Source organism: Chelon labrosus, assembly GCF_963514085.1.
Source record: "Chelon labrosus genome assembly, chromosome: 21".
NCBI lineage: Eukaryota > Metazoa > Chordata > Actinopteri > Mugiliformes > Mugilidae > Chelon > Chelon labrosus.
In genome coordinates, this window is record NC_140354.1 from 4,686,316 (window position 1) to 4,709,073 (window position 22,758).

Consider the following 22,758-nt stretch of genomic DNA (forward strand, 5'->3'; position numbering starts at 1 on the left):
AGCTCCGCCCCCATATTTTCTTCGGGTACAGTCCGACCGGGTCCGACTATGAATTCTCTTTCTGGATGTCCACCAAGCCGGAAATAGATGAAGGTGCGTATACAGTCAATGGGTGTGTATCTTTGCATTGTACCTCATTCGCTTGTAACAGTGTCTTTACTTGTAGTTTTTCTGCAGCGTTAAGGATACTTGGCCTTTTTGTCACCGCAAAAGCTCCTAGCTTACACTTTCTGTAAACTAAGCTAGCATTAGCGCCTGTCTTGCCTTCCATTTGTGTGGAGGCTGTTCTTGCTCCGTTTGTTGTCTGTGTACATGTCATGGGTGCTTTCTGGATAAGCTCCAAATCCATGGTAGATTTACTCAAATTACACGCATTAACTGCCTTTTCATGCAACCAAACCAAACGTTAGAGGCCCCACTGTGGAATAAAGGATTCTTATCTTATAACCCTCAGTTGTACAAATCACACAGCTGAGTCTCATCTACTTTGTGTTCAGAGTCCCATCCACCTCCAAAGTGACATGCTCTGTGACTCAGCTCTTACTCATGTGCAGCGCTTTGTTCATATTTAATGAGCTTCAACATGTTCAGCAAATGTCAACCAATGTGCCAAAGCAAGCACAAAAAGATGCAAGAGGACAGCAGCTGTTTCAGTGTGCCAACAATGAAGTGCTTTTTCCCCCCCATTGCAATTAAAGGACACTGAACAAATCTTTGTCCTGGAGATGATCCTCCAACAGCTGCTACTGATGGGGCAGACCTCCAGCAGAGCACCTATACACCCAGCTTTTAAAATACCACACTTAATGCAAAATACAACTTATTTTATTGGGTCAACAATGTCATTTTTTTTATCATAAGCATTTCAGTTCAGACTTGTCACTTTCTGAATTCCTCAAGCTTGACATATTCTGTCAAGTCACATTCAAATAATTACTTTGAAATTTAAATATATTAATGTATGTCAGCTACATTAAAAAACAAAAAAGACCCAATTTCTGACTTCTTCAACGTTAAAGAAAAACAGTCCAACTCAAGTCTAAAGACATAGCACTCAGCTTGATCTGATGCAGTTTCATTTAACCTTCTACTGGTGCAACTGCAGGCTTCTCCAAAGCCCGAGGTGGTTTGATACCAAACAGGTTGCGGAGGTTGACTTCTGGGTCAACGTAGTGAGGGATCTTGCGTTCACTGAAGAGCCCTGAGAGGTTGGTTTCCACTTTGGTACGTCTGGAGATTCTCATGCGCAGGGCAAAGAGGCGACCCAGGTTTTCCTCCACAAGGGGCAGATGATGTCCATTCAAACGCCTCTGCCAGGATTTCTTAGGTCGGCGACGTTGCTGTCAGGTTGAAAAAAAGATACATTTTTCAATCATTAAGTGACCAAAACCCCAGTTTTCTGTCACTTGTTCGGAAAGCCATAGTAGCTGGCTTTCAACAGGTTTACAGAGATCAGCAATGCCTGGCCACACTGACTGATGTGAGGACTTACTTTTAGAGTGGTGACGCATGGGTCATGGCGAAGCAGATGTCTGTTCATACTCTCCTGTGGAATAAAACCATCAATGTAATACACAAGTTAAATTAAATATAATTTACTCATGTTCTAAACAGCCATCAATTAGTGCCATTTTAACTTCAGATTTGACTTGATCTGTACAACCACTTTCAGGAAGTCACATTTTTATATACTCACCCGCATAGCAAACATGCGTGGGCAGTCAGGGAAAGAGCATTTGTATTTGAGAAGGTCAAGGTGCCCTTTGCGAATGTGATGCTGCAGGTTAAAGGTGGTAGAGAAGTAGGCCTGGCAGTCTTCTCTGGGACAGACCAGCACAGGCTTATGGGAAGCATGGATCCGTTTGTGCCTCCGCAGAGCATCCACTTTCTTAAACACCTTCTTGCATACTTGGCATGTAAATGTTGCTAAAACATCATTGGAAAAAGGCAGAATTATTAACCAGCTGTCCTTTGCCCCCAAGCAGTAAGTTTGAAAACAAACTTCCTCAAACATTTGGACAAGGGTTCAGCAGTTTTTGTACTATACAGTACACTATACAGTGACATATTCACCTGGATGTTTTGCCTTATGCTTCTGAAGTTTCCCCCAAGTGTATTCGTGTACCTGGCAGTTAGCAATAGGGCAGCGGTAACCTGCAGGGACCAAAGAACAGTGCATCAGGAAGTAAATATCAATCCTTTAAGGAAACATAGACCATGTTTATAATTCATCTTAAAAGGAGCATCCACAATGAAGGGCTACCTGCGAATGCAGTCACAACTTCCTTTCAATTAGGACATTTTCAAAGGGATGCAAGATGAAAGGACCCCTGTTAAGTTCCAAGTAGACCCACCTGCATGCTTTTTCTCATGGGCTTTGCGGGCGATGTGGGAGTCGAACGTGGCAGAGCATCCATCCTTGGAACACCTAAGTACCCCACCAGAGACAGGCAGAGGTAAAAATAAATTTAACCAAGTCACCAAGGCCACACCCACTCAGTCTGTCCCTAGTTTGTCTGCAGAAGATCTTGGGCATCAATTTACAAGACAAAGTTAAGTATTTCTATAGTAAGGCATCAAGTTTTCTGAGGCTAAACAAGATTGACATACTTGGTCTTAACAGGCACTTCATGCTCCTTTAAGTGCAGCTTAAACAGTCTGCGCTTTTTGAAAGTCAATGAGCATTTGGGCTGGTTACACTGTAGAGGAAAACATTCCAAGTGGTTAAAATGACCAAAAACTTGAAATGCAGGTAACTCATCCATATGAAGAGCAAGGGGCGCTGGTGGTTAATATGTGCCATTTTGGCGCCATCTGGTGGATACATTCATATTAGACAAACCTTGAAATACTTATTTTTGTCTTCATGAGCGTAGCGCACATGCCTCTTCAGTTTGCTTGTGTCGAAGAAAGCCATTGCGCAGCTGGCAAACTTGCATCTGCAGAAGTAAGAAGGTATAATGTGTGGAAGGTTGAGGACAGCAACAAAAGAGATAAGACATGTTACCTACTTGAACTGCTTCACTCCTCTGTGCTTGAGCATGTGGCGACTCAGGTGGGATTTTCTGGAGAAACGACTGCCACAGCCAGCAATTGTACACGGACACGGGCGCTGCGGACATTCTCACTTAGCAAAACTCCAAATATCGCTATATTTTTTAGTTTGTAGATTTGTGGTGCACCTTTGGATATGTAAATCTTTGCCTTACCTCCCCGGTGTGCACGGTCTCATGCTCTTTCAGCTTCCTCTGCTTGGTGAAAGTTGCTCCACACTCAGCGTATGTGCATTTTAACAGCGGCCGCACCGGTTTCCCACCGTGCACACTGTTCATTTTCCTCCAACAGCTTTCCGCAACGCTTCACCAAACTACACATGTAATGGGAAGGGCGCCGCTTTTGTCAGCCTTTCTTATAGCCTCCTGGAAGCGCTTAATTGTTAATTGGAAGCGTCGGGTCACAAGCGCTGAGTCAGACTTCAGTAAACTCAAAAAGCAAAGCTGAAAGTAATTACCTTAACTGCCCTGCAGAGCCCAGCTGCAGCCAAACGCACAAATCAGCACATGAAGCCTCTATAAGGGCAGACAGGTTCTGCCCGACGGTTCAGTGAAAGGAGAAAGAGGAAAACAATAGATATAGGCTATAAGTTAAATAAGTTAATGTAGCAGCACTATAAGAAGCTATAGACATTTACCTAAAAATAAACAATAAACGTAAAAGCCTGTACAACCTATTTCGAAAAGTTATCAGTTTTATTTACTTATTGACTTGATTTAAATGCATGTATCTAGCTGTAATAGTGCTCTGTGAACGCTAGAGGCCAGTGTGTCTCTATCGCACAAGGCTCTTCTGTTCTCAGCGTGTAAATATGAATTAAACGTGTTCAGTTTTTTACATTAGTTGTAAAGGATTACACCTCATTTGTGTCTTTCAGATTCAGCAGTAATTGTAGCCAGCTACACTGTCTCTGTTGAATTTTAAATGTGGGAGTCCTCGGTTGAGACTTCTTCATGGGTTCCCCAACTTTCCCTTCTGAAGAACCTCCAGGCAAAGATGGCACAGGCCTCAGATCTCCATAATCGAAGGGAGCACCTTTCTTTTTCAAGTTCTGCTGTGAGTATCACTTGGATATCTTCAAAAGTATTACTTGAGAAATTAAACTTTTATTACCAAGTGAAGCTCATCTCTGAAGACTGCTCATGGACTTCTTATACTTTTTATCGGTGAGCTGTACCACTGCTGCATCCCTAATTATCTGCATCCACGCGGTGTGATCATTGGCCAAACTGTTGCAAAGGACACTGGAGATTTTGAGGATGTTTTAATACAGATAACGGCAGAAAGGTCTTTTTGAACTCATGCCTATCTTGAGAACCGCAACATCCCAGCAGCCTTGGAGGAGGTGCATATTTGGCCCTTGATGCTGCTGCACTCCCCCTGATGTTCACCCCTCCATCCCTTTCCACATTCTCTCATTCCCTGTTAGTCTCAAAGGGGGGTGAATGAAATATTCAGAGGGGGCTGTCAGTGCACAATGTGCCTCCATTAGTGGGATGTGTTGCAGGACGGCTGCTAGGAGACTAACTGCATCAAGGAAGCCAAACCCTGCAGGTCAGAGGGCTGAGACTGCAACACATGGAGGACTGCAGGTCTCCAGTTTTTAACGTTCAATTGATCTCCAGTTAAGATTCCCAGTAGATTATAAGCTGGCTCAGTGGCCTGTTGACACATGCAATTAAAATCATACATCACACAGGTTTTCCTGTCACTAGAATATTGATATCACAGTTAGATATCTGCTTCAAAACCTCTGCACATGAAAAACTACACTGTTTCTACTGTTTAAACTACACTGTCGCATTTTGATTTTCTGCAACTCCGTGAAACCCATTTTTTTCAATATATTCCACTTATCACAAAAGTAATGTGGCAATATTGATCAGTCCGGCCACATCAGCCACAGTGCTCATATTTAACTCAAATGTCACTTCTTATTTGAGTCTGTGTGAAATTTGGTTTTATTTTTTATAAGTGTATCAGCAAAAAATAGTTGTTAATAGATACATGTGAATGACAAAAATATCCCAAACTGTTTGACTTGGTTACCACAGAAACTAACAAATAGGGTCTGTGCTGTATTTGTCAGGGTGGTTGTTGCGTTCAGCTGGAGTGTCTCTCATATATCGGGACACACCTTCATCCTCTGCAGACCTGTACTCTTCGTGTCACTGCATTCCGCCATTCTCGTCCATTCATACCCTTATACTCTCAGAAAATGAATGAACGTCCCTGACCGCCTTCATGGCTTTTCTTCGGCCGTGGACTTCAGCCGTCGTGCTGTCGCATCCTCTCCCAGCGCAGAGCTGCATGGCAACGGGAGGAGGAGGCTGATCGGGATGAGGGAGGGTACCACGGTCCCACGTGTCCTCCTCGCCGCAGACCCAACGCACTTCGCTTTGCTTCCCCATCCCTTCGTTTCCGCATACCGCATATACACACACGCATACAACCTCATCCATACACCCATACGGACCCGCGCAGCCTTGCGGAGCAATGCATCCGCGGCGCGCACTCTCCCGTTCCTCACTATTTCCTCAGTGATCAATCTCTAGGCCTGTATCGATCACCTCCGCTACAGGCCCGTGATTCATTTTTCATCATTGTGATATGCAAATCCAAATTCTCCGTAGCAGTGCTGGCCGGAGCTGAGAGGGGGAGAGATGAGAGGACGCGCATCATCAGATGTTTAGCAGATTGACTCTGGATCTTCGCCATCATTCCTGCGTTTTTTTGGTCTTTTTCCTCCTCTCCATCTGCCGGGTTCGCGACACTCTGCGGCTCTCGATGCTGTAATCCGGGGGAATATGTGAAGATCATGCTGGCGGTGTGGTGCTTCATGGTCTTTGCTGCAGTGGGCGAGAGGCTTGCAGTCTCAGGTAAGAGAGAGAGGAGCGAGCGAAAGAGAGAGAGGGAGAGGGGGTCTGGATCAAGAGCGGGAGCACCCTTTTCGTTTTCCTTTGCATCCACATTTTTTCCCCCTTGACCAGCACTTTTCGAACCTGGGTGTGGGCTGTGATTTTATTGTAGCTGGATCTCGGTGCCAACCAGCCCACTGGCCTGACAGCACAACCCCGGTAGATTTGCTGCATCAACACATTTCCACCGCAGCTCCACTGCCCGTATCAAACGTACCCATGAGCCTTTCAAACGGTGATTCATACAGTCAACACCTAAAAGTACCAGGCTATAATATACCTTCTTAATCAGAGGCACTTTATTTGCATCAAGACTAATGATTAATTCATGTATACAGACCATATGTGTATGCCTATAATGGTGTCAATACACACAGCCTGTAAGCAGTGACAAATATGTAGTTGATTTCACAAAAACACACAGAACATATCCAGTCATCTTCTTATAATAGTAACTGAATAAGCATCATTTACTGGTGTGTGTGTTAAATTAGGTCACAGACGACACTGATATGAATGCCCACAGTGTGTAAAATATATTGCCATTCTCTCTGCTTAACAAAACACTTTCAGGTCTAATTTCAACGGGATCAGCCGTGGCCCTAATTTGCCAAATCCACTGGCCTGTCCTGAGAGTTTCCCTGTTGTGTGCTACCCGCAGGTGTGAACAGGAGCCCGGTGCAGGATGGAGGCATGTGGGGCTGGTTTATCTCAAGGGGCCGGCCGGATAGTGGGGACATCGAGGTCACTTATCCAAAGCGGCTGGTGCAGCAAATCAAGTCAGAGGAGGAAATGGCTCATGGCTTCTTGGATACCAGGGTGAAGAATAGCACTGGGGACGCCTTGGTGAGTTATTACTGTGGACAGATTTTAATATGTTGCACTGATTAATGAATCTTACCACAAAATGCGATAAATGTCACTCTATGCTTTTTAAAAACGATGTATCCCAGATAGATAATATATTAACGTGTCTGTTTTAATCAGAAGATCAGTTATTGGTAAACATATTACAGGGAGAACAGTTGTCTGGATCATATGAATTCAGATGAAGGCTGAATGTGCAAATATAAATCACAGTACACAGTTTTGAGTGTATTGCTGTGCATGCAGCCTTTGCAGCATTTCTGTGTGGACATACATGGGTGTGACAGTGCCAGTGTTATTCTGTGGATGGGAACCTCATTTTGCCCGTGTCTGTAAAACAGGGCCGCGTTCAGTTATCTGCTGCGGCTAATGCTCCTCCTGCTACCCAGGGATGACAGCGCAGGGTGGTGTCTTACAGCAGCCTCCGCTCCTTGTGATTTTGACCCAGTTAGTCACTGAAAATCACTCCACAGTGAAGCAGTTTCAAGCCTTAACATCTGGCAACTAGTTTTGAAAGCGAAACCACCTGACCCGCTTTGTACACCGATGCAGGCAGTTAGTCAGGGAGCCCTTTAGATGTTTGCATGCTTCTTTGTTCAGCCATAACTTCCACATGACGAGCCTCAGACCGTCGTTAAATATTCAGTCGTCACGTCCGATCATCCGCTTGCTGTGCTGAGTCCCCGACTTCTTCATTATTCAGTGGTGTGTTGAAGTACGTCCCCATTAATTATGAAACAGGCCTGTGTAAGAAGTGCTGCATGGTCCAAGAGGCTTGAGCACTCCCCTCTCATTTTCTCTCTCTGATGTGATGTAGTTACTGTCATAGGCGAGCACATTAGGTTCTGTGCACCAGAGTCCCATGTTTGAAGATCATAGTTATGATGACAAAACAAGAATAATGATATATCAATGAAAATGTGATGCCAGTTATGACGCTGATTTCAGTAGGTTTCACAAGTCCCTGCTTCAGCTGCCTCGCTGTCTGGGCATGCTTTCATTTTTTTCAACTGGTAAGATGCTTGGAGTGAGGGACCAGATAAATTTAGAAGCAGCAGGGGATGAGATGAACTTTCTATTTTGTCACATCATGCTGTGTTGAAAATAGATGAAGCAGCATTTTGGAGAACTGATTTGCTGATTTAATTTTACCTGTCATGTTCATTTCACCTCCTCTTGACACTGATGTGCAAATTATGGGATTACTTAATCATGTTTTTTTAACTGAGACCGCATCACAGAAGCAAAGGTGTATATGTACCGATCAGTCATAACATTATGACCACCTAGGTCTCCCTTGTGCCTCCAAAACAGTTATAACTCATCAGAGAATGGACATGGGTCTTCTGAGGGTGTCCTGTGGTGTCTGGCAACAGAATGTTGTTAGTTAGTAGTCTTTATGGGTTGAGGGGAGGGGCCTCTGTGGATCATCCCATAGATACTTGATCAGTTTGGGATCTAGTGAATTTGGAGGCCAGGTCAACACCTTGTGCTGTTCTTCATGTTTTTTTGAGTTGTTCTTAAACCGTTTTTGTGTGTGTTGTTAGAGAATAATTTCTCTTCCCTATAGATAGTTTGTGTAGGTTATGTTAGATTACTGCTGGGGTCAGTTATCTGCCCTATTTTCTCTCTGAGGAATATGCCAAGGTCATGGTCCCTCTTTGGCGTCTTCATTCTCACTCTCTGGCTGTCTTTAGACACAGCTGTAGAGTTGGATGATAACGCCCTCCGTCACTGGAGGACACTTTGTATTTCCTAGCTGGTGTGAATGCTTATCTTCATGTTTATGTACTATAGCCAATTGGATGTTAACACATCTCCCGTTTGCTCCCTCGGCCCACCTTTCTAGTATAAGAATCTGAGTTTTACTGTTTGACCCTTAGAACTGAGGTGGACTCATGCACTTATGTTGTGATGATGAATCTTCTGTTCTCCTCGTACGAGCCTAAATAAACTCCTTCAGCATAAGACATACAGGACTCTGGTACTTCTTCTTCTTCATCGGCATCACCACAAATTCCTCCCTAACATTTGTGCCTGTGTCAGGCTGCATCCTGCTGGGGATGGCTGCTGCCATCAAGGAGTGTCACTGCTATGGGGTGGGGGTGCCTGGTCTGGTCTAGGTGGGTGGTAGATGTCTAAGTAACATCCACATGTATGCCAGATATGTCCAAAAGTTAACCAGCAGAATATTGGATTGTCACAATATGGTTAATGTTATTCACTTCTTCTGTCAGTGGTCATAATGTTGTGGCTGATCGGTGTACATTTCCACTACACTACTTTATCTGATATGGATGCTATTGGACTAAGTCAGAGCAGGAAATGGTCTCAGTTTCAAAAGTCAGAGAGATAAATGAGATATTGAGATAAGTTCATGTAGAAAAGTGAGACGATTTTCCATATTACGTTTCACGTTTGTCATTGCTATCTTTATGAGAACATATACACATGCTTGCCTACTCAACAGATGAATAAATACATTCTAATATAACAGCCTTGCACTAAATCCCCCTTCGTGACTGTTCAAATGTTCAGTTTATGTTGAACTGATGATCATTTTGGAGCATGTAGTTTGTGGTGCTCTTAAACTGGATTCAATTAAACCCTAAAGTGTTTCTGTTATTTAGACTAGCCCTCTGACAAATATGGGATTGCCAAAATAATAGAAACATGTGTCAACACAATACAATTCAATAGTCTTACAGACTACAGGCTCCAGAATGAAATCAATCACCGTTGAATCAGCAGCTCTCTCATTTATTTGAAACAAATGCTGACTAGCTCATGAAGAGAAGATTTAGTGCAGGGCTGTTATATTAGAATCTATTGATTTCCACTAGTGTACCCAATGAACTGGTACATAAGTCTACTGATCAGAAAGATCTGCTGCAGCTTGGAGCTGTCAGACAGCAGCTAATAAAAGAACATTGTGCTACAATTGTTTCGTCGAGAAGGAATTTTCAGCCTCAGCTTAGCAACCAGCAGTGATGACAAGTCTTTTGCTTGGTGCAAAAAATAATTTTGCCTTCAACTGTGGAAACTCCAGCTGCCAAGGACGACTGTGTGATAAGCGGACTTTGTGTTTAAATAGTTTTGTCAACCACCGTTAGAAGTAGATTCAGTGAATATAAAGCAGTGGAACAGTGTTACTGTACAGTGACGGAGATAGAGCGCCCATGAGCACCGCGCTCCAGCCTCTCCAAGACAGTAGTAAGAAATCTGTTGTCTGTGCTCACTGGAGCATGGATAGTGATGCATTTTATCGTAAAAGCCCGGTGATTCACTGCAGCCTGGTTCCTCCAGACTGAGATCAAAGCCACGCTGGCACAGTCAAAGCTGCTGAAGAGACACACTGTTTAGTCTGCAGTAAATCTCTCCCTCTCTCTCTCCTGGCCCTGCTGTCTCCTCACCTCCCCAGCTCTGGCAGCTGTCCATTAGGGACATTGGCACAGCATGTCCGAATATGGACGATACCAGCAAAGTTTTCTCCACCTCCTCCTCTCTTCCTTCTGTCATGCCCCTCGCTATCCATCCCTATCACAAAACTTCAGCTTAGCTCTTAAACAGCCGTAGCTCTCCGCAGTCTCGCCTCTCTGAATGCCGGCAGCCAACGTTGATCAATACGAACTGTATCAGTCATAATATTTCAGCTGCTGAGACGCTTTTAGGGCCAACACGCTATTGATTCTGCTGAATTATTCATGGGACTTTTTCAAAATTGCTCTGTGGCTATTACTGAGTGACACGCTCAGCCACAATTGTTCTCTTACACTTTAATTTATCACCTGTCCAATCTGTCTCTCTAACTGTTTTCTTTCCCAGCCTATCCACTTGGCCCAGAGCTGTTTCCAAGTGGAAGCCTTTGGACGCACATTCACTCTAGACCTGGAGCTAAACCAGTTAGTATTACCCTCCAAAACCTGTTGCCGTTTTTTTTTTCTTCTTCTTTTTTTTTTTTTATTTGTCCACGTTTGTATCAGTGGTGCTCTTAATTTACTGCAGCTGTTCAAATTAGCATTTCCCCACACTTAAGCAAATGCACTTAGCCCCTCTATTATGTTACATGACGAGATGGGGAATACAAATGTGGCGCACACACACAGACTCTGATTTTATTAACGCCTCATGTTAATGTGCTCAGTTATACTATGTGAAATACATGTTAGGGGACAGCAAGCGTTATAAAATATGCCTTTGTTTTGTTAAATACAGATGATGCTGGCACAGATATTTATTCTCCCTCCTCTCTCCTCAGTCACCTTCTGTCTTCAGAGTATGTGGAACGGCACTTTAACCAGGACGACGTACCCTTGGAGTCTGTGGTAAGACTTTTTGCGTGAGTTATAGGATGTGTATTGATTTAAGTGACTGAGTTTATCATCCGGACCATAGAAATCAGCATATTAATGGGCCGACCAGGGTGACAGACAGTATAGCATTCCGTTCTTTGGCTGTGGAAAGTGAGACTTTGTCATATTTTACACCGCTGCTGTTGCCAGTGAATTAGTGAATTTAGTTTTGCTTGTCAAATGCAATCCTCAACTGATCCAGAGCTCATAATGTGGCATGATTCATGTGTCATGCACATGTTTTAAGGTCCTCTGACACATATCTGTTTAATTAAAGTTTCATTTTAGAAACAAAACACATTTTTTGTTATTTTTTTTCTTTTACAGATAATTTGTGATTGTTGTGTTTTATTGATGGGAGTGAATACCTGCAGGGTCAGAGAATTGTCACGAGAACAGGGACATGGATAAAATCCTTGACATCTAATGTGATGTGTGCTTGTCAGAACAGACCAGAGGAATGTGACTGCATTCTGCTAGCCAGGAGGGACGGCTAATGTTTTTTTCCTGCACAAATGTGCCACTCACTGCCCCCTGAGCACCCACCCACCCAGCCAGCCAGCACTACATGTCCCCACCCACAATCGTTCCAAACTCTCCTTTAGTCGTCCTGACCAATCACAAGCCTGTTTCCATGGCAACCAGTTAGTTCCGCAGTGTCATTAAGTTCTTGGCAGCAAAGAGAATGAAAGAAGACCAAGAGGGAAGAGAAAGAGGAGGAGGGGAGATGAAGAGTAAAATGTCTCTTAATACAACAGTAAGATAAGCTTTGACATTGGGGGCGGGGATCATTTTTGGGGGCGTATGTGTGTTCAGAGGCCGTTAGTTTGTGCACAGAGGGGTGTGAAGGAGAGAAGGCTTGCAGAGTTGGGAATGGAGACCTGTAGTCAGGCCAGATTGTCACTCAGCTGGATGGAGGCCTCACGTGACGATGCTACCGCTGCTGGACATGGCAGACATGCATTCAGGGCAAGTGTCACCAAACCGATCTCTGGCATCAAAACGCTTTTTTATTTTCAGTCAGAGCGCAAAGGCGTTGTTTGCTGTAAGGCTGAGGCAGCCCGCTGGGCTCAGTTTGATCCAGGTGAACCAGTGTTTTCTCACTTTTTTCACCTTTCCTGTTGGCTCTTCTCCACAGCTATAACCTTCTAAAGCAGTGTGAGCGTGAGCTGTTGTGTTAGTCAAGGTTGTTGACAGGATAAAAAGAGTTATTTCCTTCAGTTGCAGTCCGCGTGCTGTAAAGTTATTCTATGGTCAAATTTTCCAAGTGTGCAGACAACATGAGTGTCAATTTATTGAAGAGATCCTTGAGCAGGGTGTACCTCTACTATTGTCAGCAGAGCGGAGTAAACCGTAGGACACAAGTAGGCCACAAACTGTGCCAGAGGGGGAGGAGAGTGGTGTGTGCAGCGGTTTTTCTTCAGTGCAGAGCTATCGCGATAGTTAATGAAGGATAAAAGCATGCCTGTAAAGCCTGGAGAGTATCAGTGGTGGTTATTTTATGAAACAGTGGTTTATTGTTCCCACAGGGAGGGGAGCACTGTTACTACCAGGGAAGGTTAAGAGGTCTGCCAGAGTCCTGGGCAGCGGTCTCCACCTGCCATGGCCTGTGGTGAGCCTGATAGTAAATCTTTTATGTACTGTAACATCAAATACCCGATACCTGTGCATTCTTTATACACAAAAACTTAATGTTTCTTCTGTCTCTTTTTCCTCTGTATCTCACTCCCTTTGTCTTTTTGTTGCTCCTCAGTGGCATGTTTTCTGATGGCTTCTTCTCTTATGGGATTGAGCCCGTTCACAATGCGAGCAATCAGGTAAACAATAGTTTGGTGAAGTCTGGATGCCAGTTTTGTTGTTATTTTCAGGTCCTGATGTCATCTGTTTTTTTGTTTCTTTTTTTATCTGCTTAAGGATGATGGTGCTCACTTAATCCACAGGATGCCTGATATCAGACTTTCTCCTGACTGTCCAGGTACATAAGCACATTTATATCCTGGTCTTGAGACATCAGAAAACCCTTCCTCCTAAATCTTGTTTTTTTATCTTTAAAACATTTAAATATATATATATATATATATAAACTCTAAATATAATTTATATGCATTTAGATAAATATGATCAGATATCCTTTGCAGTTTGGAGTCAAATTTAAAATAAACCTTCAACACACGATATGGCCTTCTCTCCTACTGGTAGAAGTGGGAATAAGAAGTACTATCTCTCTGGCTGTCTACAGCTCTGCTTCTCTGTGTGTCCAGACTGTACAGAGGACAGTGAGTGGGAAAGCAGAGGAGGTGGCGGCGATGACTTCAGACCGGACCAAACAAGGGAGCAGCAGGTGTCTGGGGGGCTGAGACGATCCAAGCGATTTGTGCGCAAGCCCTCTGTCCAAACTGAGACCAAATACATTGAGTTGATGGTGGTCAACGACAATGAGATGGTGAGTCAGAGGGATGCTAGATATCCCATTGGATTGGTATTTACCAAGTAATCGCAGTGTCTGTAGTTTGACTCATAGCCGGCCAGGATTTAGTTTCATGCCTATACTTTCTCCTGTCCATGGGGCCCGTGCATGGGGCTGGGAAAAAGCAGGTTTAAAGAATAAACCTTCCTTTATTGCCCCTAATAAAAAGTCAAATAATAATATCATCATAAATTCATTAAATTCGATTTTATTTAGATGTTAGGTGTACACAAACATAAAATCTTTTTTGCTGCAACCGACAGTTTAATTAAGACTTCATACAATGAAATATCTCTCCATGTTGTCGTTCATGTTGAGTGATTTAATATCTCATCTTACTGGGTAAGAGAGCCACAGGTCCTTGAGGTCCTCACATTCGGGTGTGGTTATAGGTATTCCTGACTGCACCCAATGGTCAAATAGTAAAACTTTCAATCCAAGAGCTCAGCGGAGTGCTGGTTACAGTCCTGTTGTTAAACTACTGTTTTAATACGCAGACAGTTTGACTATGGGGGAGAAATGTGATCTCAATTGTTCTGATGTCGTAAAGCTCAGTCTGATGCAGTTCAGACTTAAGCCAGTCGGGAAATGTGCCGTTAAAGTTAATGACTGTTTATCTCTTTATTCATATTAAACATCTGAGTGCTGTTGGTTGAGGTTTATGAGTCGTTTGTGACTTCTACACTAACCCAATAGAACTTTTACCCCATAAAATAAAAAGGCGGCTCAGTAGCTATTAGCAGTTTCTCTACCTGACTGTTATATGACAAGTGAATTGTCAGTTATTAGTTTATAGTAGCATAGTCAAATACATTATTGTAATTGTGTTTCCATTAAGTAGCCCCAGTGTAACTAAGCTGAAACACTGGCTAATGTCGTGGACAATGCTGATTCAAGAAATGTCTGTAGAAATAGGAATAAATTCAGTGAAACATTCTTTTAAATTTATCACTCTTGTCAGTAAATATAAATGCTTGTACTGATCAGAGAGTACCTATTTGTGTGTATTTGTATATGAAAAGAGCAAATGCAGTCCATCTCTTCACCCATCTGTGCATCTTTGCCTCTCTACAGTTTGTACAGCTGCACGGCTCTAGAAGCCAAACCAAGAACTTTGCCAAAGCTGTGGTCAACACAGCAGATACGGTGAGTGCTTTGTTTGTAGGAATACAGTCCTCCTGCTGCCAAGCACTGCAACACCACCTGTCAAATGTGCGTGTGTGTTTGTGTGTGTGTGATAGCAGTCAGTACCTCACATCACACCAACAAGGCAGTACACTGATGAGCATTTTGTGGTTCCCAGATCTATCAAGAACAGCTGAACACGAGGATCGTGCTGGTTGCCATGGAGACCTGGACCTCTAAAAATAAGATGCCAGTAGTGGAAGATCCATTGATAACACTGCAGAACTTCATGAAGTACAGGAAGGACACCATCAAGGAGCAGAGTGATGTCGTCCACCTGTTCTCGTAAGGAAAAAAAAAGAAAAGAAAAGAAAGTAGACAAAAGAACACAGTGAGAACAGATCATTTCTAATCGGGCTTTCCTGTGCACCCCAGAGGGCGTACATTTCATAGTAGCCGCAGTGGGACGGCCTACACGGGAGGAGTGTGCTCTCCAACAAAAGGAGGAGGAATTAATGAGGTGAGGACAATGGGAAAAGGTTACATTTGACGTTACGCCGACAGGGATTCATTTAAACTACAAATGATAAATGACTGACTCTTGATTAGTCAAACTGATCATTTAAACCAAAGTTGAGTTACATTTAGTTACAACTGTTATTTCAAGAAAATTTAATTTGTTAAATTTAGAGTTCAAAAGTCTTGATCAACAAGCTAACCTGGCTCGTCAAGAAGTAATGGCTAACAGCTAACCTGGCTCTTCCCTCTCCCGATCAAGAAGTAATCCATCAGATAATCCCTGTTGGAGTGTTTTACTTGATTCAGCTAATGAGATATCATTTATTTATTTTTGAGCTGTGGATATGCTGGTAGGCGGCTTTTCGTAAGAGCCTGGCTAACTGTTTCCCTTTGTTTTCAGTCTTGACAAAAGTGTGTGCTTGCTCCACCTACAGATTCAGATTCATACAGATGAAAATATATACAGATGCGGAGCAACTTACCCTGCCTGAAGGATTCTGTCAAACGACTGACCCTGTCTCACAGTAATGCATGGATCCATGTGAATTTCTTTCAGTATGGGAGTGCCGCTGCCATGGCCATCACTTTGTGCCAGAGCCTTGGCCAAAACATTGGAATGAGGTGGAACAATGCACGTAACTCTGCAGGTAAGACGGCAGGAAGGTTCCACAATGCACGGATGTATAAACCGAGGGCTGAATAAAATCGAAGCAGGAGAAAGGAAGATCAGTGTGGGCAGGATCAGTGCATGAGAACCTAGTGGTGGGGGTGGAGGTGTTAGTGGGGGAAGAGAGAGTATTGGGAGTTGATGTCCCTGTCCAGCAGCTCTCTTCTGTAATTAGACTTTTCCATTAGGTGATTAGTCACCTGCATCCAAGAAGGAAGGGGGCGGTGGTTAAAGGATCGCTGCCACAGAACAATGGGCCCTTTGATTAATGCCGAAGAACCATCAGGTCCATTATTCAATGCCAGGAGAAAAGATCAGTTAACACTCTCTCAGTAGGACCCACACATCAGTAAAGGTTTCTCATACTTTGCTGCAGAATCTGAATTGTCACAGATTTGGTTACATATGCTGATCACCACATCATTTCATCCCTGGTTTATGGATATCATCTTTACCCTTCTCATCTGTGCTCCTCTTCCGTCTGCTCTTCTTCACAGGAGACTGCAGGTGCCCAGATGCCTGGGTGGGCTGCATCATGGAAGACACTGGGTAAAATCCCTCTTAGCAGCAATTTTCTCCCGTTCATTTCACTCAGTTAAACAATTAAACACCTGTTACGGAGAGATGCTCTGACTTTGACTCGGTTCTCATTTAGCCAAGCGGGTGATAATCACAGCTTGCTCTTGATGCTTTGAGCAAATTTGTAGAAACACTAGCGTGCCGACCACCGTGTAAGTAATGCGAATGGCCAATTAAATGTATTTACTACATGAGTGATTTGGATTTTGCTCTCATTGCCAGATGGAACAATGCAGATTTCAGATATTTCTTTTGAGTAATATCTTACTACAGATGGTAACATTTCTGTCAGATTGCAAAGTGATGGCACAGACACCCACAGTGGATCTGGCGTTCTTTACTGGCAAAAAAAGAGTGGTGTTTTTTTTATTTGTCACATAATGTCTTGATCTTCATGTGTGTTCTTGCAGATTCTATCTGCCCAGAAAGTTTTCTCGCTGCAGTGTTGATGAGTACATCCAGTTTTTGCTCCAGGGGGGTGGAAGCTGCCTCTTCAACAAGCCCAATAAGGTGAGATGCATCATGGAGATGTGGCCATCATTACTTTTGCTTCATCAGAATACATATTTACTTAGGAGTAGTGTATTTAACACCTCTCTTCACATAACTCCTTACTTCAAAGCAAACATTTATAGTTACATGTCTTCTTGCTCTGTCTTTCTAAACGGTATGTGTTTATGCTGCTGCTTCTTGTTTCTCTCAGCTGTTGGACCCCCCAGAGTGTGGGAATGGCTTTGTGGAGGCAGGGGAAGAATGTGATTGTGGATCCCAGGTGGTGAGTAGCCAGCTGGACCTCGGCTCTTTAACTCGCTGCAGATGGGCGGCACCTCCACATTATGTCCACGTATGAGCCCCAGACGGTGTAGCATGGTTGAATATTTGTCTCCCTGCGTGTGGCTGCAGGAGTGCGCTCGTAGTGGAGGAGCCTGCTGTAAAAAGTGCACCCTTACCCATGATGCAATGTGCAGTAATGGACTCTGTTGCAGTGGCTGCAAGGTGAGCTGACCTACTGTATATTACAACAAACAACAACAGAGAAGTGAACTAAATAAACTTCAAACCCTCTTTATTTATAACAAAGATATGAAAGAAAATAATTTCTTCAATTCTAAAATCAATTGTTCCCCACTTATTCCACACTATATGTCATCAAACCTCCTCATATTTAAGATATGTTCAATAACATGCACTCATACAAGGACAAGAAAATGTTTTTGGCTTCTCGGCTGCTAATTTCCCGAATAACAACTGATTAACTTGTTCAATATGTGTTTCTCCGACGCCGTTTGCGTCCGTGTTGTAGTATGACCAGAGAGGCGTGGTGTGTCGAGAAGCTGTCAATGACTGTGATATCCCAGAAACCTGCACAGGGGACTCCAGCCAGGTAGCTCTTTCTGTATGTAATAGTGGGAAAAAACACTGTCTTACATTCATGTAAGTGTTCAGCACATTCTTCTTTTGCAGTGCCCTCATAATGTCCACAAGCTGGATGGCTACATGTGTGATAATACTCAGGTAAGGTCTGCTCTGTGCCATTTTTCCCAATCTGGAGCTCGCCCCGTGGCACACTTGATGAGTCCTGCTTCATCTTCTCAGGGCCGATGTTATGCTGGCCGGTGCAGGACTCGTGATGGACAGTGCAGGGGACTCTGGGGCTATAGTATGTATAAACTACATATACAGTATGACTATCTCTTCCATAAGTACTCCTGCTCGATTTAGAATATGTCTTCTTGCCCTCCCAGATTCAGCAGACAGGTTTTGTTATGAGAAGCTCAACGCTGAGGGGACTGAGAAGGGGAACTGTGGCCCAGGTCCTGAAGGCCAAGGGTGGCTGCAGTGCAACAAGCCGTAAGCTGCACATTGCTGATTCCTTTTACTGGTGTTCTTGTAAAGAATGTTCAATTTACTCTGCTTAAATTAGTAGAAGCACCACATCTAGGGTTTACTGTTGGGTTAAGAATTAAGATTAGGGCTGCCTATTTTACATTTCTCATCAATCAGATTTTACTATCATCCATGAATTATTAAAACACATAAAACAACTGTATCTTTGCATACCTGTTAGCTGTCGCATAGATGATTTTAAAGAAAAGAGGAACACAAAGTCTTATGTTTGCCTTTGCTGTGTCAAAAATCTTTTATTTAATACCTCACCAAAATATGGTCTGGGATGTGTACAGCTCAAAAATGCAAAAAAACAAGTCTGATATGCAGCGTTTTCTCCTGCTTGCTTGGGTCAGGGATGTTCTGTGTGGTTTCCTGTTCTGTGCCAATGTGACCTTGAAGCCAAAGTTTGGAGACCTGCAGGGTGAGGTGACCAGCTTCACCCTCTACCACCAGAACAAATACCTGGACTGCAGGTAAGCTCCGGCACATTTAAGAGGGCATCAAGGTTGTTGCCAGGGTTGTAACCGTAGCCCTCCTCTCCCGCCCGTCTGACGTGCCTGGATGCTCTGCTCAGAGGTGGCCATGCTCTGCTGGAGGACGGCTCAGACCTGGGCTACGTGGAGGATGGCACTCCCTGCGGTCCCAACATGATGTGTTTGGAGAGACGCTGCCTCCCTGTGGCGGCGTTCAACCTCAGCACGTGTCCAGGATCTAACTCTGGACGGATTTGTTCTGATCATGGGGTAAAAAAAAAAACTCAATTTACTCACAGAATGCAGATTTCAGGAGAAAAGACGGCATCTGGGTTAATATCAGGCTACACGGAGCCACAGTTTTGAATTCAAATCAGCAGATATTCTAGACTTTTTCCTCTTCCACTCTCTTTTACAGACCTGCAGTAATGAGGTGAAGTGTATCTGCGACAGGGACTACACAGGGAAGGACTGCAGCGTCTTTGATCCCATCCCCGAGCCTACAGTCCCGACAGGCCCAGAGAAGAAAGGTCCATAGCAGCTCTCGCACTGTCCACGTCTCTCTTTCTGTCTGCCCGTCATATCCCCCTCATAGTCTCCACCCATCGTCACTGTGTAGCTTCTTTATGTACTGACGCCAGTAGCGATGCCTTCTCCCCAAACACAATGACGGCTAGTTCACCTGAATCCCGCGAGAAAGTTTGTGTCGATATTCAGAGCACGCGGCGTTATCCTTCCTGCTGAGTCTTGGTTTAAATGTTGGAAGAGCGTGGGTGTGTGTTGAGACACATTAATCCATTCAAGCATATGTGTGTATACAGTGTGTTGGTGAGCGTGGTGGCTGTGTACAGTACGTGTTGCAGGCAGTGCCATTTTTCAAGTCTCTCCCTTACTTTCTTGCAGTCTGACAGGGACAAAGAGCAATTGAGCCATGTAGGGCCATAAAAGCCACCCTGAGCAAGAGGGTGACCAGCTGAAAGAGCAGGAGAGGGGGAATGAGAACAAAGTAATAAAACACTCTCTCCTTTGTTTTCTATGTAGCTGTTGTCTCCCCTGACCTCCCTCGCTCACCCGCCTGTTGTCCCATCTCCACCCCATGTGATGGTTTCCTCCTCTTTCCCCTTCATCTCTCTTTCTCTGTCTGCAGGTATCTTACCATCTACCCCCTCTCTCTCTCGTTCTCTCTTCCTCTCTCTCTCTAGTTGATGTTGTTGATGTACAGTGTTGATGCTGTCCTCTGACGTGTGTTTTTTAGTGGTGTTGTTTTATTTCTGCCCTTCCTCTTCCTCCTCCTCCTCCTTCCGCACCCTTCCTCCCCCCTCCTTCCTCTGCGCAGGTCCCAGTGGCACCAATATCATAATAGGGTCCATCGCAGGTGCTATTCTCCTGGCAGCTATAGTCCTAGGGGGAACAGGATGGGGATTTAAGTAAGAGTTCTGGCATGCCTTTGTGTACCTGTCTGCTTCTACCTAAAGGACCCCTCCCGCCCCTCCCACTCCCACCCCTCCGAAACAGACGCCCATTCGCAACTCATTGCCCAAACCCGGGGGAGGGGGGATGGAGAGTCTGAGACGTGCTGCTGTTGATCTGCTTTCAAATTCGTTGAAAACACCACACTCGTTTTCCTTTCAAACTTTAATCAGCTCCATCCTGCATCTTTTCTGCCCCTATCTCCCCTCACTAGCCCAGCAGTCTGTAGAAACGACAGGGCAGGACCAGGATATTTTTTCTGCCAGGAACCTCTTGCAGCACTACTCTCAAGTTAACTAGATCTGACCTGACTTACTTCACTGGTGCCACATCTTGGAAGTCCCCCCCTACTTGCAGTTTTCCCTGACCTATATATTCAGTCTCCCTGTAGAAATAAAAAACATCATTTTTTTTTTTTTTGTTACAGCGGGTTAACTTAAGCTCTCATTTTGCTCTATTTTTGTACCTTTGGTGCATCCCTTTATCTCGCGATAGGCAGCATCCTAACCCCTAACGCCCTCGCTTAAGTGCTTCCTCTGCACTGTTCCACCTTTGCATGCTCGCTATTGTTCACTCCTTATGGTCTGGCCTAAAAGGACTGCTCCTGCCTTATTCACAGTTACAATCCTGGAAGATTTCTGGCTGATGAAAAGCATATTTGAATGAACAAAACAATTTGGCACGCATTGAGTCCTTTTAGGGCCAGAGGTAAGTGTCTGTGCATGTGTGCATGAGCTGTAAGCAGAAAGGTTTTTGTTCCTAGACTGCAATCTTAGAGGTGATAGTTGTCGGAGCCCTGGCAAGACTCTAAGAGGCAGAGAGCGCCATGACTTCTGTAGACCTGCTGCATGTGACGCCATCACTGCAATCTGACAAGAACAAATGAGGAAAAGACTGGTAGATGAATAATGGATTGACTGACTGAGTCATGTGTTTATTTTGGTCCTGAAATATTGCACAGTTATGGCTGATTACGTATAGCCAGTCCAACATGAAAGAAACTGACTGAAATATTGAATCATGTCCACATTTCATATTAAACTGTGCTTCATCTAATATGAACTGTTGAATAGCGACACAGATTTAATTTACTTAATACACTTTATTTTGTGCAAGCTCAAAAACAAGATGATCTGATTATTTTTTTATTATTATTTTTTTTTTAAATGTTGTTGCTGTCTTTAATATGTGTTGATATTTTGTTTTCTCTCCTGGCATGCTTCATGGGATGCAGGAACATTCGAAGAGGAAGGTATAACCTTGCAGTGCCATGATCATATCTATCTACAGATCTCCCAAAAATACCTCAGAATCCCTTCATCCACCATCTTTAGATCATCCCTTATCTCTTCACCACAAAGCTCATGGAGTTTCTCACTCCTTCTTGCAACTCAACCCATTCCACCATCCAATCCAGTTTATCTCCTGTCACCTGCATAACCCCATGGATTTATCTTTCTGCAGCAGTTTTTCATCCTGTTAGTAATCACTCCATTTTGAATTCTCTTTCAGATCTGGTGGAGGATAAGATCTGTTTGTCTTTCCGTCTCTGTGTCCTGTCCACTTCTGTCTTCCTCCTCGCACTGTGTCGTTTCCACATTGAAGAAGAGGGGAACAAAAAAAAAAAAAGTCTTCCACTACAGTCCCAAAATCTCTCCAAACCTCTTCCGATTATCGTTTCCTCCACGCTCCCGTCTGCTCCTTTCGTCCGTCCTCCAGCAGGGCTCCGTCCACCTCAATCCTGTGGAGATCCCTCTCGCCATACCAGCCAAATCATACCCATGTGGCTGCTGCCAGCATGCCACAGAGGATTGTGTCCAGGCCACAGCTGCGGGAGGCGCCAGGGTCTTCCTCCAGTCCAGTGGCTCTATGAATGTGTGCTTCGGTGTCTGTGTCCCTCTTCTCGTGTCTCGGACAGTCTCATAAAGAACATATCAAAGGTGGTGGACCGATGTGCTGATATGTGACATGTCTTTCCAACTCCTGCCTGTCTGCACACAAACGAAAGTAGCCACCCCTCAAGTCCACCGGTAAATGCTGGACTAGCACACAGACTGAACCATCCAACAGACTGGAACAGGAACTCAACAGTTTCCTTTTTTCTTAAAGAAGAAGGATCTGAGGCACAGTTCCTCCAAGGCCAGGCCTTGATTGGTGCATCTCAAAGTGGACAGTAACCAGTTTTAATCTACATTTGGTAACTTTCAGACAGCTGGAACTGGAATTTTACATTGGGTTTTTGTCCACATGTTTTCCAAAGAGAGACTGAGGAAGAACTGATGATCGTAGAAGGTTGTTCTTAACTTAAGGCGTCTTACCTGCCCACCCCCACCCCCACCCCCACTCTCACAAGTTTTCAGGTATTAAAAAAAAAAAG

At 44.1% G+C, this 22,758-nt stretch overlaps 1 protein-coding gene and 1 pseudogene across 2 annotated transcripts; one reads left to right on the forward strand and one right to left on the reverse strand.

Annotated features, from left to right (window-relative positions):
• Positions 1–812: 812 nt before the first annotated feature.
• 42sp43 (P43 5S RNA-binding protein) lies at positions 813–3,421 on the reverse strand. The gene is made up of 9 exons (XM_084571180.1): positions 3,210–3,421; positions 3,012–3,112; positions 2,843–2,939; positions 2,611–2,699; positions 2,355–2,428; positions 2,074–2,154; positions 1,697–1,926; positions 1,493–1,546; positions 813–1,340 (listed from the first exon to the last, which is right to left on the reverse strand). Exons 1-9 carry the CDS (start codon positions 3,330–3,332, stop codon positions 1,080–1,082), a joined length of 1,110 nt encoding a protein of 369 aa, XP_084427306.1. The 5' UTR covers positions 3,333–3,421; the 3' UTR covers positions 813–1,079.
• Positions 3,422–5,719: 2,298 nt separating this feature from the next.
• LOC311506653 (disintegrin and metalloproteinase domain-containing protein 11-like) lies at positions 5,720–22,348 on the forward strand (annotated as a pseudogene). Its single transcript, XR_014699895.1, has 25 exons — positions 5,720–5,933; positions 6,634–6,818; positions 10,665–10,741; positions 11,098–11,164; positions 12,721–12,803; positions 12,945–13,008; positions 13,106–13,166; positions 13,453–13,634; positions 14,733–14,804; positions 14,962–15,128; positions 15,219–15,303; positions 15,859–15,949; positions 16,467–16,518; positions 16,959–17,058; positions 17,252–17,323; positions 17,452–17,544; positions 17,852–17,932; positions 18,013–18,063; positions 18,145–18,208; positions 18,294–18,399; positions 18,792–18,911; positions 19,013–19,181; positions 19,330–19,441; positions 21,616–21,633; positions 21,894–22,348. The product of XR_014699895.1 is annotated as a disintegrin and metalloproteinase domain-containing protein 11-like (transcript).
• Positions 22,349–22,758: the final 410 nt, after the last annotated feature.

Bases quoted from the DNA above. Each gene is read 5' to 3' on its own strand.
- 42sp43 (XM_084571180.1), bottom strand. From the start codon at position 3,332: ATGAACAGTGTGCACGGTGGGAAACCGGTGCGGCCGCTGTTAAAATGC. The intron at 3,113-3,209 runs GTAAGGCAAAGA...GAATGTCCGCAG, and splicing joins AGACCGTGCACACCGGGGAG to CGCCCGTGTCCGTGTACAAT. The intron at 2,429-2,610 runs GTATGTCAATCT...TGGGGTACTTAG, and splicing joins GAAGTGCCTGTTAAGACCAA to GTGTTCCAAGGATGGATGCT.